The 15,762-nt window shown below is 43.3% G+C and overlaps 1 protein-coding gene across 3 annotated transcripts; it reads left to right on the plus strand.

The window, feature by feature from the left end:
* The first annotated feature begins 384 nt into the window (after positions 1 to 384).
* NPL (N-acetylneuraminate pyruvate lyase) lies at positions 385 to 14,932 on the plus strand. 3 transcript variants are annotated; one of them, XM_072342810.1, is made up of 13 exons: positions 385 to 457; positions 676 to 744; positions 2,197 to 2,270; positions 3,066 to 3,153; positions 3,502 to 3,620; positions 3,713 to 3,788; positions 4,240 to 4,332; positions 4,862 to 5,010; positions 5,365 to 5,411; positions 5,739 to 5,823; positions 6,945 to 6,984; positions 7,607 to 13,029; positions 14,612 to 14,932. In XM_072342810.1, the coding sequence occupies exons 4-12, from the start codon at positions 3,069 to 3,071 to the stop codon at positions 7,756 to 7,758; spliced, it is 846 nt and encodes a 281-aa protein (XP_072198911.1). In that variant the 5' UTR covers positions 385 to 457; positions 676 to 744; positions 2,197 to 2,270; positions 3,066 to 3,068; the 3' UTR covers positions 7,759 to 13,029; positions 14,612 to 14,932. The 3 variants fall into 3 exon arrangements, with proteins under 3 accessions (XP_072198911.1, XP_072198910.1, XP_072198912.1); XM_072342809.1 differs by having other exon boundaries at positions 393 to 457; positions 3,563 to 3,620; positions 14,612 to 14,930; XM_072342811.1 differs by having other exon boundaries at positions 400 to 457; positions 2,197 to 2,239.
* The last annotated feature ends 830 nt before the right edge of the window (positions 14,933 to 15,762 follow it).

Here is a 15,762-nt window from a genome sequence, read left to right on the forward strand (position 1 = left end):
CAAGCACCTTAATTAGCCAAAATGGCAGGTATTTAAGGATATTGGTCTTATCACAGCATGGATCAGCACTACATCTGGAAGTTCTAAGCAGAACTGTAAGTCTGAGCAGGACCCAGCTGCCACCCTGCATGTGTCACACATCTGGTAAAACCACACGTGGGGGAAGCAAACAGAAGCTACATGGGCTGCGTGTGGGCAGCAGTTTTAGCACCCATTTGCCATTGTCTTCTGCTCATTTTTCAGTGCCACGATTTAGAATGGTAGAATTATTTAGTTTGGAAAAGACCCTTAAGATCAAGTCCAAGTTCCCTCAGCTGCTCCTCTTAACTCTCATTCTCCAACCCCGAACACCCCCCTCCACCCACGGCTCCACGTCCCCGCTGCGGGGCGGAGCGAGGCGGAGCCGACCCGCAGCCGCTCCGGAGCCGGCGGGGCGCCTCGGGCGCGGGTTGGAGAGGTGAGGGGGCTGTGAGGGGTCGGGGGGGGGACTTGTCCTGTTCGACCCTCTGACCCACCCGGCCCCCCATGCTCGGTGTTTTTCTCAGCCCGAAAGAGCACCCTGGAGAAGTCTGCTTTAGAACTTTGTTTGATGCTGTTCTTAGCTGGAGTGAGTGGAGACAAAGCTTAAAGATGGGGGATTGATTATCTGTTTATTTTTTTTTTCCCCCTGATCAGCTCGATGATGCTCAGAAAGAAGCTGGAAGGTCTTGTGGCTGCCACAGTCACCCCAATGACTCCTGATGGGTAAGATGTCAGCTCTTCCCTCGGGATGCTATTATTTCCCTTCTTTATTATTCGGAATGGATCGCTTTGGGTTGTGATTTGGATCCGATCTCTGTGGAATGGGGGACTTCTGGGTGAGAGACTGCAGGCCAGCTTCCCCCAGCCCCCACGTCCTTTTGTTCCCCAATGAGTGCTGTTGGTCAGAGCTTGGAGGTTAGATCAGCCCTTAATCTGTTTTTTTTTCAGCTGTTTTTGTAGATGTGAACTAAATCACAGTAAGCCACGTTAGTATTGCACCATTTTCAAATGCAAATCACACCCCTCGTTAAAAAGAAGCCTTAAGAGCTAAGAAATAATTACCTAAATCTGATGTCCTTTTACTCTTCTCTTGCCCCTAACTAACTCATGTACGCTCTTGTGTGTGTACTTGTGTCAGCAGAATTAGTCTAAACCGGAACAAAACATTGCAAGGGCTGCACAGCTCCAAAAATAACATCAAATCCAAAGTTGAATTTCCGCCTTCCTCATGGAAATGATGATAAACAGATGCCCTCCTTACTGCAGTTTGATGTTGCAAGATGGGGTTGTTTGGAGTCAGCAAAGGGCCCTGAGCTTCTCCAGTGGGGGATGTGTCACGATCTATATGTGTTTTTGAGGAATATGGTTGTTATTTACTGGTACAGTCCTCTGAAACTGAGCCTTTACAATGTAAATGTATTGTAGAGCCTGGTTTGATGTCAGCAAATGAATTCATGTACTCTGCAGTCACTGTTTGCTTTCTTGCTTTAAAGAAAACTTACTTTTGAATTTGCTTTTTATTACGGCTTGAATGTACTGCAAGGTAGTATTTGGAATGTGAGCTGGGCCCTCTGTCTGGGATGCTTGGCCCTCATAAGATACATCCTGTGAGATCTGGGGTAATTTGTGAACTCAGTAAAGGTCCCAGAATTGAATGTTAGACTGTGGGGTCGGGCTTCATGCTTGGCAAATGGAAACAAGAACAAAATGCTATGCACTGCTAAACATTTTTTTTTCTTTCTTTTCTGGAGAGAAGACAAACCTATAAATCAATTTCTGCTGTTTGCCAGGGAAGCCTGTTGTTTTCCTCATCCTTTAATGAGAGAGAGAGAGGTCAAAGTCACATGCAGCAGGCTCTGCTTCACAGCCTGTGTCCTGTAGTTACAAGTGTAGTTAAACTGTTTGCCAGCATGTGCACAAATACCCCTGTGCTCTCAAGAGCACTCTTGCTTCTATTAACAGTCCAGAAGGTTCAAATGTGCCTCATTGCTTGTGGAATGTGAAACACACGCTGAAGGTATCATTCCTTGGGGTTATCTGTGCATGCACAGATGTAAGACTTCAGAAACACGTGACTTTATTTTTGATCACTGAATCTCTAAGTTTAAAACTGCTGTTGGTAGAGACTTACGGTTGCTGAGATGTCTAAAGTTGCTGTGGTTCCTTTCATTTCAGACAAATTAACCTTCAAGTGATTCAGCAGTATGTGGATTACCTGGTAAGCGAGCAGAATGTGAAGAACATCTTTGGTAAGTTGTTCTTATTCCCCACACAAAGTGCATAACGCACCCTTTGCCTGGAGAGTGATCCTATGATGTCTAGCCTGATAGGAGCTGGAATGGGAGGGATTGCAGATGTGAGATCGAGTCTCATGTTTATATTCACCACTGGAGAGAGGTGTAAACAATACTTAAAGATCTGGTTTTACCTATAGCTCATTTATTTCTGTGGAGGGTGAAGTAAGTATTGCCTTCGTACAGTGACTTCCCAGCAGTGTTTCTGTTTCCTAGATAATGCTGTATTTGAAAGAGAAGACAAAAACTGAACAATTCTTCCCTTTTCCTGAGTAGGATATATTCATCTGACTTAGAAAGCATTCACTGAGCAGTCCAGAAGCTCCAAAGGGTTCAGCAAAGCCAAAGGGACTTTTGTAAGAGATGTGTGTTATACTGTGTGATGCAACAGCGGCTGCTTCTCTCTCTTGTTCCCCTTGCTGAGGGATGGCTGGATAGGTGACAGAGCGTCTGATAAACCATTTCTGTTCATAGCCTTGCGTAGTTAAGTGAGCTGAAGTCAATGGTGAGATTTCTGTTCAAAATTTTAGTCAAAAGAATGGAAACTGGAGCATGGAAGTGACTTCAGCAGCCGCAAAACCCTGCAGACCCTTTGCAGATGCTTCTGCAGACTGATGTTGTCTTAAAATGAATCGAGGGAAATATAATTCTGCTAAGTATCATCAGAATTCTCAGTACTTCTCTTCAGTATAAAGAATGTATTGGGCCTAGACCTCAGCAGCTATGTTGTGTTGTATTGTGTTGAAACAGTGAATGGCACCACAGGAGAAGGCCTGTCCCTTAGCATCCAAGAGAGGAAACGGTTGGCAGAAGAATGGATGCGCCAAGGGAAAGACAAGTGAGTAGCTGAGAGGGAGCCAGGGATCGCAGGTTTCACGCTTTGGTACAAGCAAAGTTGCATTTGCTGGTAACTTTTTTCTTTGAGTGCTCTTGTTGGTGAGCTTTGTTGCTCAGCTCCTTCATCATAGAAGCCTGCTTTTGTTAAATGTAGTTGCCAGTTAGCTGGTATCCATTTCCACTCAGGTCAGAGCTTGCGAGAGTCTTTTCTGCACTGAAGGGTGGATAGACAAAAACCCTGGAAATTCCCGTGACAGGTGCAGACAGACAAAGGTGGCTTTTAATTTAGCCCAGCAAAGTTCCTAGTCTGTGTCACTTCCTAGTCTAATAAACTGATTCTTTTTGGCAGATGGGTGTTTTTTGGTCATCACTGAAACCTCCTCAAACCTTCTGAATTTGTTGTTGTGCAGGCTGGATCATGTGATAATTCACGTGGGAGCTTTAAGTCTACTGGAGTCCCAAGAACTGGTGTGTATATCAATAAGATTTCTTTCCACTATGTGTGTAATAAATATAAAAGCAGTTGTGCCTTCAGGTGTTTTTGATTCCTTCTTTTGTAGGCAAGGCATGCAGCAGCCATAGGTGCTAGTGGTATTGCAGTAATAGCTCCCTCCTTCTTCAAACCCACAAATAAAGGTGAGTAGATGTGACTGCCAGACCTCCCAAGGCTCAAACCATTAACAGGGTTTCCTGACAAAAGCAAACTCCAGTCCATGAGAAAACTGAACCCATAAACACAGTGGCACAAACAGCAGAAGACCTTTGTTGTGATTGTAGTAGGATGACAGCAAGGTTTCAACACAGAGCTTTTTGACGTTGCTCTTCCTTCTAATGCCAATGGGAAGATTGCCTCAGAATTATGAAGGGTGCAATTAAAAGATTCTCAGGAATAATGTCAGCTGAAACCAGTTTGGTTTAGAATAAGTATGACCTTCCCCGATGTCTCTCATTAAGGACAGTTTCACTTTAGTTTTGATGTGTGCAGGTTTATATGCTATTAGTTACGTATGTTCCACAAGCTATGAATGGTTGTTCCACAGTCTGGCTGCTGTGAATCTGTACTTTCCCTCACTTGATCCTTTTCCAGATGAACTCCTCGGTTTCTTACAGAAAGTTGCATCTGAAGCCCCTACAGTTCCATTTTATTACTACCACATTCCAGCTCTGACAGGTGTAAAGAGTAAGTACTGCTTTGTCAGCTCCTCTTGAGTCCCTGAAGCATCCTGGGTGATCCCAGTGGCTGGTGTGATTGGCCTACCAGTGGTACATCTCTCATGGTATGCACTAAATGCATTGCCATGTTCACTAGTAAACTACATTCAAAATCTTGATGCTTTTCACGTCTTATTATTTAGCAAAGGAATATGAATAGAAGATTGATTTTAAAGCTAGTTGCACTAGGCATTGGGTGAGGTGATGACTTTGTATTTACTCTTTAATGCTCTGTTTCAGTTCATTCCTAAACTGTCACCTGTCTAGGCTTTTTCTTCTTGATCTGGTAAAAGAAATGTTTCAAAGTATTCAAAAACATGTTTTTAATGTAACTTTGTCACTCAAGTTGTCTTACAGCTGTTTTAAAAGCTATGTAGTTTACCAGGTTTAGGCCGAAAGCGTTTAATCTGTAAAATAAAAGTCTACCACTTAGGGAAGAGACAGGGAAATTTCCCAGAACAGGGCTGTGCTTCATGTGTGGTTGCTGTTATGCACAGTTCGTGTTGAGGAGTTGCTGGATGGAATAAGAGAGCAGATCCCCACCTTCCAGGGTGTGAAGTTCAGCGACACAGACCTCTTGGACTTTGCACAGTGTATAAACAAGAATGAGAGAGAACAGTTTGTGTTTCTCTATGGGGTAGATGAGGTAAGAGGCTCCTTTTAATGATTTCTCTTGCCTCAGCCTTGAAGAAAAAAATAAATAACCCTGGACATACAGTGCCAGGTAGTTTTACTGTCCTCCTCTCCTTTTTTTTTTTTTTTCTTCCCCTTTCTTTTGTTAATTGAAGTAGAAGTAACAGAATCATAAACTCATTAAAGTTGGAAAAGGTCTCTAAGATCATCTAATCCAACCATCCCCCTACCACCCATATTGCCCACTAACCATATCTCCATGGGCTAAGGTCCTCCTCCATTCCTGGATGTCCGGGGGGGTTTCTCTCTTCTTGAAAGTGCATCTATGTTTATTTAACGTTCTCTTTCTCCTCCCACCCCAAACTAGCAACTGTTGAGTGCACTGGCAATAGGGGCAAATGGAGCAGTTGGAAGGTCAGTATCACTCGGACTCTTTTCTCTCTCCCACACACATCTTACTGTTATATCTTCCACTGTCTCTGGGGTGTTTCTGTAACTGTCTCCTGTCACAGAGACAGAGGATTCTGCAGGGTAAAGCTGTATAGCACAAATAGGCCCTGCATACTTCTGATGCTTTTCTGTTAACGGTGCTTAGATTGCAGGATAAAAAGTAATGGGCATTCTGATAATGCCAACAGAGAAAGCCAGCATCTACTCTGTTTCAGCGGTTCTAAGCTCTTATTCCACATTCTCTATCTTTGTGACTTAATTAATGTATTATTGTATTATTTTTTTTGGCAGTACTTACAACTACTTAGGTAGGAAAACCAACCTGATGTTGCAAGCTTTTGCAAAGCCAGACCTTGCATTAGCACGGAAGTACCAGGTACAGTATTTTTGCTGTCCCAAAAGGGAGCAGATTTTTCTCCTCTGCCTGCACTGGGGTGCGCTCTGTGTCACCTGTACCCTCAGATATCCCTGTTAGAGCAAACTGCTTTCAGCTCCAGTCCCCTGCTTTCTATTCATAACTCAGCATATACTAAATATATACTTATTCCTCAGCATGCTGGTTTCATTTATGCAGAACCAGCAATGGCTTTTGCCTTGAGCAGGCCCCACAGTGGCTAAGATCCTTGGTTAGGCATATTCTGATGATACCTTACATGATGTCATGCAGAAAACTCTCCCAAATGTGCTCTGCCCTGACCCCTCCTGGTCTTGGGCTGCATGAAGGTTTTGAAGGAGTTCTGAGCAACCAGTATGCAAACTCTACTCAGCATCTTTATGCCTCGTTGGGACATTTGACACATACTCTTTTTTTTTGCCATAAAAGATACATGGCTGCAGGGTGAATGTAAAAACCCAAGCATCTAAAAGATGATCTGCTCCTGGATATCTCTTCAGTAGGCAGTGGGTGTTCAGCTCTGTAAACCCCTGGAGCCTGCTACAAGACTTACTAGTATTTACAGACTGCTTGCAGTAAGGGATAGCCTGAGCTTTAGTAACAGAATGAGACTGATGTTTTTATCTTTCTCTCACCTATTCCAATGGAATAGAGTTAGTTTTTCCACTGTAGCCACCTGGACAGCCCATGTGAAAGAATAAGTAATGGCTTGAAACAGTGATTGATCACCTGGCAGGAAGACAGGACCAACACAAGGGAGCTCAGGTGCATGCAGTGCACCTCATTTAAGGTCCCCAGACCTAATTTAAGGGTTGGCAGTTGGAGGCAAGGGCATCTTGCTGGTGATCTCTGCCTACCTGTGGCTGTCTGAAGTTAAGCAGCTTCTTTCAGCCCATAGTTGTTGCAGCTGTGCAGATCCTCACTGCAGCCTAGGGCCTTGTTGCTCTGCTGTCATTGCTGTGCTTTCTGTCATGCTACACTGACCAAAGACTTTTCTCAAAGCAGTGTAGCAATTGTATACAATGTAAAGATCATTATGGTTCTATGTGGTTCTGCTTCTTTAAATCCAAAGGAATGGATAAACTGCTGTCTGTCTTTTTCAGTTTCTCCTGGGAGAATTTCTTAGTTCTGTCATCAAACTAGGTAAGTTCTATACTGCCCAAGTCTGTTGTTATGTCTTAAATTGCAGACTCGGTACTTCAGAAGTGCTGTATGCTAAGAATTTCCTTCCTGAAAGATTTCACAATGAGAAACTGCTTCTTATGCAGCTTCCTGAGTTGATAGCTGACCGAGCATCCCTGAGAGATCTCACTCTCACTTCCTTCTGTGAAGTTTCACAGCTTCAGAGCTGTGATTTACTTTTGTTTCTTATCCTGACTGTGGTGGGTTTTAGTTTTGTTGGTTTTTTTTTTTTTAGTCTCCTGAAGCCCATTTGTAACATTTAAGAATCATCTCTCTGGAATAGTGGTGTCCAAGTAGGAGAATGCAGCTCTCATACTTGTTTCTCATGCTTCTCATTCAGTAACTGCTTGAGGATGTACAAGGCCGAAGCATTTTCAAATCGAAAGACTTTTAGAAATTAAGTTTTAATATGAAAAGCAATTAACGTAACAAAATGGTTTAGTTAGCTTTGATCTCATTTCTGAGAAGTGCTTCAAGCTTGGTTAGTGCCATTATTACACATGGACTGTATGCTGCTGCTTTTTGACTTCCACACAGAGACTGTTATGTGTGAAATGATCTGATCTTCTTTTTGTCTGCCCAGGTTTTGGTGTTGCACAGACAAAAGCTGTAATGACTTTTGTTTCTGGCATCCCCATGGGACCCCCACGGCTTCCACTTCTTAGTGCCTCTGAGGAATTCATCGCCAAGGCGAAAGTCAAGTTGGAGAGCATTGTGTGGCCTGATAGTGACTGACTTCACTCTTGTGTCAGTGTGCAGGGGTTCCTTTTCTGGGGTTCACTGTCACTTGGCATGCTCCTCATTCAATGGGCTGTGATCTCCTTCAGGAAAACGAAAGTTGGTGTGGAAGGGCTGCCACATGTATAGCCAGCCACCTGTTCTTTACCTTTACTCTGCTCCTCTGCAGCTCTGCACTACCCAGCACTGGCTGCTGTCATTAAACAAAGAAAGACCAAAAAAACCAACTAAACACAAACTGGTTTGCTCCAGCAGGGGAATCTTCACCTTCTTTTGTCTGGAAAGGAAGATCTGCACTGTCCCAAACAGAAGGGGACTCAATTTTTTACAAGACTAGACGGTGATAGGACAAGGGAGAATGGTTTTAAGCTCAAGGAGGGAAGGTTTAGATTACATGTTGGGGAAGCTCTTCACAGAGAGAGTGATGAGGTGCTGGAACAGCCTGCCCAGAAAGCTGTGGATGCTCCATCCTTGGAGGCGTTCAGGACCGGGCTGAATGGGGCCCTGGGCAGCATCTGGTCTGGTACAAGATCAGAAGGTTGGTGGACCTGCCTGTGGCAGGGGGTTGGAATTTGGTGATTCTTAGTGTCTTTTCTAACCCAAGCCATTCTATGAGTTTATTTTGTCCTTTCCTTGAGCATCTCTAGCACTGGGGTGTCACTGCTGTAATACACCTGTCTGCTCAGGCTGGTGTTCTGCTGTTCCTCACCAAGTCATGGGTGCATCAGTTGTGCAAAGACTGAGAGGGGGTAAATGGTAACTTGACACATCTTCACTTCCAGCAAAATTTGAAACTAAAGAACCTAAATCAGACATTTTCTAACATCTGTTGGCTCTACAGTGAGAGTCCCTGCAGCCATTTCTTTGTAGTTCAAATGCTTGGCACATCTATGGCTCCTTGTGACACAGCCCTGCTACAGGGTTGGTGCTCTCCTGAGGTGGTGGGGCCTTCCCTGACCACTACCCAGCCCCATTCTGCACCCTGGGGTGGGGGCTCTCACTGTGGGTTGGCTGCTGGTGCTCTGTTGTGGGCCTTGGGGAGAAGCAAGCTTGATGTGTTGGTTGGGAGGGTGATCCCAGTGGGGTTTTGTGAGCAGAACTCAATGTGAAGACCTGAAGTTCTCCAGTGCAAGCATCTGTGTGCTCAGAGGGTGAGTGAGAAGCGTGCTGAGCTACTTTGTGAAGCATGAAGCAGCCTGTCAAAAAGCTGATGCTGTGCAAATGGGTCATAAAGAACTACGGTCATCTGCTGAACTTGTGCTGAAACTTATTAAATTCCTCTGGGTTGGCATCCTCTCTGTGTGCTGCTGGGTTGATCCTGGCTCCTGGGGTCCTGCGTGTGCTGCTGGGGAGCCTGGAGCCGGGCTCTGCTGCTCTACAGGCAGAATAGCAGAGCTGCAGCTCCGGAGCATGAGTTCTGTTGATAGTGTTCAGTGCTGCGAACTGTAATGACGTGGAGCAGCAGCAGAGGACGCACGAGCTCGCAACTGTCCTCGTCTGAGGTTTTAAGCTGGAATTTGGAGTGGAGCTGTGCAGTTTGCTGCCTACACCGCTTCGTGTTCTTCAACAAGGTTTTGCAGTACAGTCCTACCCTATGAGAACGAACCGCAGCGTCTCCTTTAATAGGTGCGAAGCATTTTTGTGGCCACAATTTATACATTCAAAACACCTGGGAATGTGTATGTGCATCTGTCTACGTAGGTAGCTATAAATATATATGTACAGTGATATGTGGTAACATTTGTTAATGTTCTCCAGTACTTATTAGCAACTTAAATTTAGCAATTGTATATTAATTATTGATTTTTCAAGGCAATCTACTCTGTACCCGCAGTACATCTGCATTTCTGTTTGCAGCTCTGGGTGAAAGGCTTAAATGACATTGCCATGGGCGATTCCATGAGCAAGAAAGATGTGTGGAATGGCACTGCTTGATTTTTGTCACTTGATGTGGATGAATGATGTGAAGGTGAATGTGTTCGTAGTCCTTTGGGTTTTCTTGGATGTGAGATACAGACCAGCTTTTGTTAGCTTTCCCCAGGTGCCAAAACAATTAAGTCTAGAATTGCTGAGCTTCAGTAAGGCGGGACTAGTTGATTGGAAATCCTTTAATAGAGCACTCAGAAAAGGCCAAGTATTCAGCTCTTCTCTTTCGGTTTCTAACAGGACTAACCTAACCCTGGGGGTTATTACTTGGGCTTGCTATTACATTATGACGCACCATCTCTCTGACTACCTGAACAGTCTTCTAGCTGAACAGTAAGAAGATTTACCCCATACAAGCATGCTGATAATTCCCTTCATTCTCTTTTCTGGACAGAACTGGTTCAGGTTCTACAGAGGTTGCTCAGCATTTGTTTGTAGAGGCTGAAGTAGGTAAGGCTGTGAAAACTCCAGTTTACGTGTATGTGGATGTCATATATGCATGAAAATTTATGTATTTTGGTTTTTTGTCCATGATTCTGCACAGAGAAAACAGAAGTCCTTGCGCTTTTGTGGCAGAGGTGTGAGTGACTGAATGAGTTTGTCCAATGCTCCATCCTGGGCTTCCTGGAGCAACAGAAGGATAAGGGCTTTTTCTGTGGGGACCATGTAATACTTTGTGCTGTTGTGCCTTTCTAGAATGTACTGCTGGTTTTTCATTTGTTTTGGGTTGGCTAGAGGTTATGTCGTTTATACTGTGGTCTATCCTTAGATTTTTTTATCCTGTTTTTTTGTAGGATGTTTTGTCTACCAGCATTGCTGAGACCAGCATCACCACCAATTATGTGGTCTATGTCATGGACTTCTGCTGCGAGTGAGCCCGTGAAATAGCTTTTTGTTTTGTAAATCCTGTCCTTTGGAATGCAAAAAAGGTTTTCTGACCACACAGAACTGCACTGTGTTCCCACAGTCCCACAATCCCAGAGCTGAATCTGAGGACTCGGAGCTCACTCAAGACAGATTTGCATTGTCTTAAGCTGTTCAGTAGAGTTGCAAACCGTACTGGCATTGAGATGGGCTGCTTTTGGTCATCTGCATTCGCTCTGGCACCACCGTTCAAGTGAGGTGTTACCGGGTCTCCGTGCATATTATAAACATGTAGTCTGCTAAATGGGTGTTATGAACACACAGCATACAGATGATGGACATTAGGAAGATCGCTGTAGCCTGTTGCAGATTCTGCCTTGCTATGCGTGAGCTGTGAGTAAATTACATATAGGAATCTCACTAATCGCATTGGAATTTGGAGTGTTTTAAGGGAGTTCCGAGCATTTCGTTCTGTATATAGCTTGGAGCACTGCTTTATAAATAGTGCTGTGCTTTAGTTTGCAAACAGGTGGCTAAGTAGCCAAAGCTTAGCTAGTCAAGCAGGGATGGTTTGCTTCTTAAAAGCAGTGTGGCTGCAGGGAATGAAGTAAGAGCTGGTTTGGCAGGACTGAAGATGTTGAATATCAGATCTTCTGCTTTACTCTGTAACAGATAAAAAGCGAAGCTATTCTCTGCTCACAGTAGCATCAGTCTGGGGAACAAAAACTAATCTGCAGCAGTAGAAAGGAGGAGCGGGACATGTGCGTGCTGGCTTTTGTTTCCATTTGTATGGCAGAAGTCACTTTAAAAAAGTGAAGCTGTGCCCTTCAGAATTAAAATAACTCTGGATGGTTCTCCAAGACTGTTGTATGCTACTTCTGATCCGACTGGGAAAGTAAAGTCAGGAAGCACAGACAGGAAATGCAGGAATTCTTGGCTATCTCAGTTCTTTTTCTTTAAAAACATATATGTGTTTATATGTTTTTACCCATAGTAGGAAGTCGAGAGATAGTTTGTGATCTTATTGTTCAGAACTTCCCTGTGAACCTAAAGAATTTCTCAGGGGAAAATATGATAGTGCTTGAGAATTGAGGCAGAGAAGAGCTTTGGAATGAGAATAAGGCTCTCAAACATTCCTTCAGATGTTGCAAGCAGCTGGATTTTTCACATAACAGGCAATTTTGTCATGAAGGTGGTAAAATCCAGGCAAGACAGATGTTCTCCCTCCACCCCTATTCTGTGGTCAGGAACACTGCTGAACTGCTGCTCTAGCTCCTTCCCCACTGCTAGGACTTCTGATTCCTCTACTGGACAAAGTGTTTCTCAGTCAGTAGAGCCATGGAAATCTTTTTGCCAGCTGCTGAAGTCTACACAGCTGTTATACACCCTCTGGTCTCCCTCATGAAACTTAGCAAGCCCTTTCTCAAGGAGCAGATAGAGCATAGCTGTGTTTGGGTGCTCAACTCTGTACATGTGTGACATCCAAATATATGTGCCTGGGAAGGAGAGTGTGTGTTTTGTGGACTTGTGCAAAGACTTATCAACTGAACCTGATACCATCTCAATGTCAGATCTGTTTGAGGTGTCCCGAAAGCTTTTCTAGCTGTCTTCTACCCAGTGTGGCTGTTCCTATGGGTTCCTATTCCAGTTAGCAAACTAAGTGTCCATTAACAATACCATGCCAGAGATAAAGACTTCAGAACTCTCTCTTTCTAGCAGGTCCCTGAGACAAGAACTGAGAAGGATGGAATGCTAGAAGAATGCAGTGAGAGATGGAGTGGCTAGGAAGCAGTATTTGCTTTGAGAAGCAACGGTTGATGCTGATGGAATGACCCATGTTGGTGATCAGAGTGCATGTTCAAAAAACATGGGCTTTTTTGTTCTCTCATTCCAGACTTAAACTCATGTGACACCTGAGAGAACATCCTTTTGTGAAATACTCTCAAGCACTGAATTGCTGCAGCTGGGAGAAACTGGTTATTTTCTGACTAAAGCAATAGAACCACCACCTTTGGGTGCTGCATTGGAAACTCACTAACTGGTACCACTGTTTGCTCATAAGGCTCTGTGTTAATGAAGGTGAATCTGAATGATTTCCCATGTACAGTGATCACTTTCAAACTGCTTTAATGTCTCTTTTGTATGCTTGTTTCTGTAGTAGCATGCTGACCAAAGCAGCAGGGTGTATTTTGGAGGCATTGTGTGGGTGGCAGAGTCTTCTTGCAGCTGAAGAAATACTTGAATTCCCAGGTGGAGCATCTTTTCTTTAAGAAACTCGAGCCCTCAAACCTAGGGCTTGTTTTTTTTTTGTTGTTGTTGTTGCTGTTGGTTTTTATTTGGCATTTTTTTTTTCTTAACCAATAACCTATGCTTGCTTCCAGCTTCCTGTTTTCCAGCTGTGGCACTGTTGTGTCTTACATTGCCTTAGGCACTGGACTGAGTATTTTACAGACCTACTATAAAGCCACTAAAAGAGCGGTTAGTAGTGGTTTGTTTTGTATAATTACTGCTTTCCACAGTTGAGATTTCAACATTTTGTTGAGTAATTAAATCTCCAGTTTCTGAATGTGCAAGCATCAGTACCCTCCTGATAGGGAAGAAATGGAGGTGGGAGTTAGGCAGTCTACCCAGTTTTTCCAAGGAACCAGGAAAATGAGTAAGATAGAGCAGAGAGGAGCAGGACATTTATGAGCTGGTTTAAAGCAATGGTTAGAGAAAGAGAGTTCTCTTTTACTTTTCATATCTGTATAGGCTTTCTTTGGCATGCAGATGTGAGAGAGGGAAAGAGAACATGAAGGAGCACAGAATTATGAAGTGGAGTGTAATGTTGATGACCAAATCTTCACATGGAGATGGACCAAATCTCCAATCTCTATGACTTAGATAGTTAAGGAAACCCATGAGGCTCTTCCATCTGCGAAGGAAACAGCCACAGATACTTGTTTGACTTTATAGTTGCTGGTGGTTTGATAGCTTAAAGGTTTGACCTCAAGTGAACATGGACATGGTTTAGTGGGAGTTATTGGTAATAGGTGGATGGTTGAACTGGGGGTGATCTTTTAGGTCTTTTCCGACCTTGATGATTCTATGAAACTGTTTGGATTATGGAAGGAGAGAAAGGAAGACAAACGCTGCGTATGACCTCGTAGAAAGAAGACTTGGTCGTGGTCTCTTTTTGATGAACAGAGGGTGTTGTAATTTAGCAACTGTAGTGATAGCTGCAGTTGTCTGTCATGGAGCTGCCTTCATTTTTGTGAGGCAGAAATTGGGTTAGATGAATTTGATCAAATTTAGAGACCTAGAAAGACCGTGATTAATAGTATAAAAAAGGTTTTGTACTGAAGGAAACTAAAAAGAAAAGGAAAAATGAGTGAATTAAATAGTACTTAGCTCAGTTGTGGAAGAGGTAATAAAACATCCTTAAGTAAGTGTAAGTATAGATATATTTTCAGTTGACCTCAGGACAGTTTTGAAAATCAGATAGGCATTACTGCAAACTCTACACTTAAACATGACGTGAGGTTCTATAGTAATTCAGTCATAAAATCTTTGAATTTCTTATGTAAGGATTGCTTGGACAACTGTCTTTGATGGTAAGAAATCTTGTAGTGCTCAATACCCTGGATTCCAGCAGTGAGCTGACATCTCTTGGAAGAATCCTAGCCAACCTTCCCATCGAACCACTTCTTGGCAAGATGATGACAATGGGCTGTAATTTTAGTTTAGGGAATAAAGTAGTTGTGAACTGAAAGGATAGGTAGAGTGACTGAAATGATCCTGTAGAGGCTGAATATTTATGTAGCGAGAGTGGGACTGCTAATACTAAGTGCGGTGGTAAGGTAGAGATAGAGGGAGAGGAATTTTGAGGCCTAGACAGGACAAAGAACTAGCACATTTCAACACGGTGATTTAATGAGTGTGTTTTTCATTCAGGGATGAGAAATAGGATAACCTGTGATGAACACATAGTCAAGGAAGTGTGCATTAAAGCTCTTTTGCTTTTACAGTTGTGTTGAGGTGAAATTAATAATGCAGTCTCATTCTTGTCTGTTTTTATCAGGTAGGTAATAATGAGCTGTGATGGATGAGGTGCAATACAGAGAGGTTTTGGAGGCTGAGGGAAGGGCAGAAGGATTGAAAATGTTGACTAATTGTTCTTAGAGAGTAACCTCCCTGATTTTCTGCTCTTCACTTGTTGCATCCCCAAAGTGTCCTCTTGTAAGTGCCGTGCTTCCTGGCCCTTGTTATTAACCTCAGGGAATCTAGACGTTCAAAACATGATTTTATTGTATGATTCAATGTGTTGTTTGATTCAATTACTCAGTTTTCCAGAAGTGCCATTTTAAAACTGTTTCTTAAAGACGACCAGGTTCTGAATTTGCTGCAGCTCCCCGAGGAGCCTGCTGAGTTAACTGACATGGTTGGCTGAATTCTGCAGATTCTTGCCTCCCTTTAAATAATAAAATTAGAATCCTTTAATTTAGTTTCTCTCTTTACACTGCTGGAATCATTACTGTGCTTATCCTTAAGTTTTTTTCTGGGGGGGTAAGATGACCTGAAACAGAGTCACCAGAGAATCTGGGGAAGTTCATAACAAACGAAGTAATGAAAACATTCTGACCTCCCCCATACAATCTGTTTCCAAAACAAATGACAGGAAACACACTGTGGTACAGCCCATTCTGGGCAAACCTCTCGTTTCTTGTTTTTGAAGAGCTTGGGAGAGAAAAACACCTCTTTGTAGTAGTATTTTTCAGCCTTTTGCTACCCAGGAATTAATTGGAAACTGTAGAGCTGAAATGCTCTGAGTGCAGAGGTCATTTAAGAATAGATGCCTATCTGCCAGCTGATTGAATCTGAAAATGCATTGATCTGGGATCCTAAACAACTGCTGTGCTGTCCTACATGACCTGTGGATGCTAGCCAGTCTTCTGTTCTCTGTCAACAGAACGTTTGATGACTCAACCATTTAACAGCACTGGACCAGATAATAATCTGGATGTTGTAATATCCTTGCTTGCTTCTGGGGTCTTCCCCAGTGTCTGCTACCATAAGGATGAAAGGAAAATTTATACCTCTGAGGGGCATAATGTGCTCAGCCACACATCACCTGTCAGCAGACAGGGCAGGAAGTGTCAGTCACCTTTCTTCTTGTTTGGAGAATCTTGGTTTGATGCTTGGGATTTCCACAGGTGTGGTTCAGAACTGTGG

This window comes from Excalfactoria chinensis, chromosome 8 (genome assembly GCF_039878825.1).
Source record: "Excalfactoria chinensis isolate bCotChi1 chromosome 8, bCotChi1.hap2, whole genome shotgun sequence".
NCBI lineage: Eukaryota > Metazoa > Chordata > Aves > Galliformes > Phasianidae > Excalfactoria > Excalfactoria chinensis.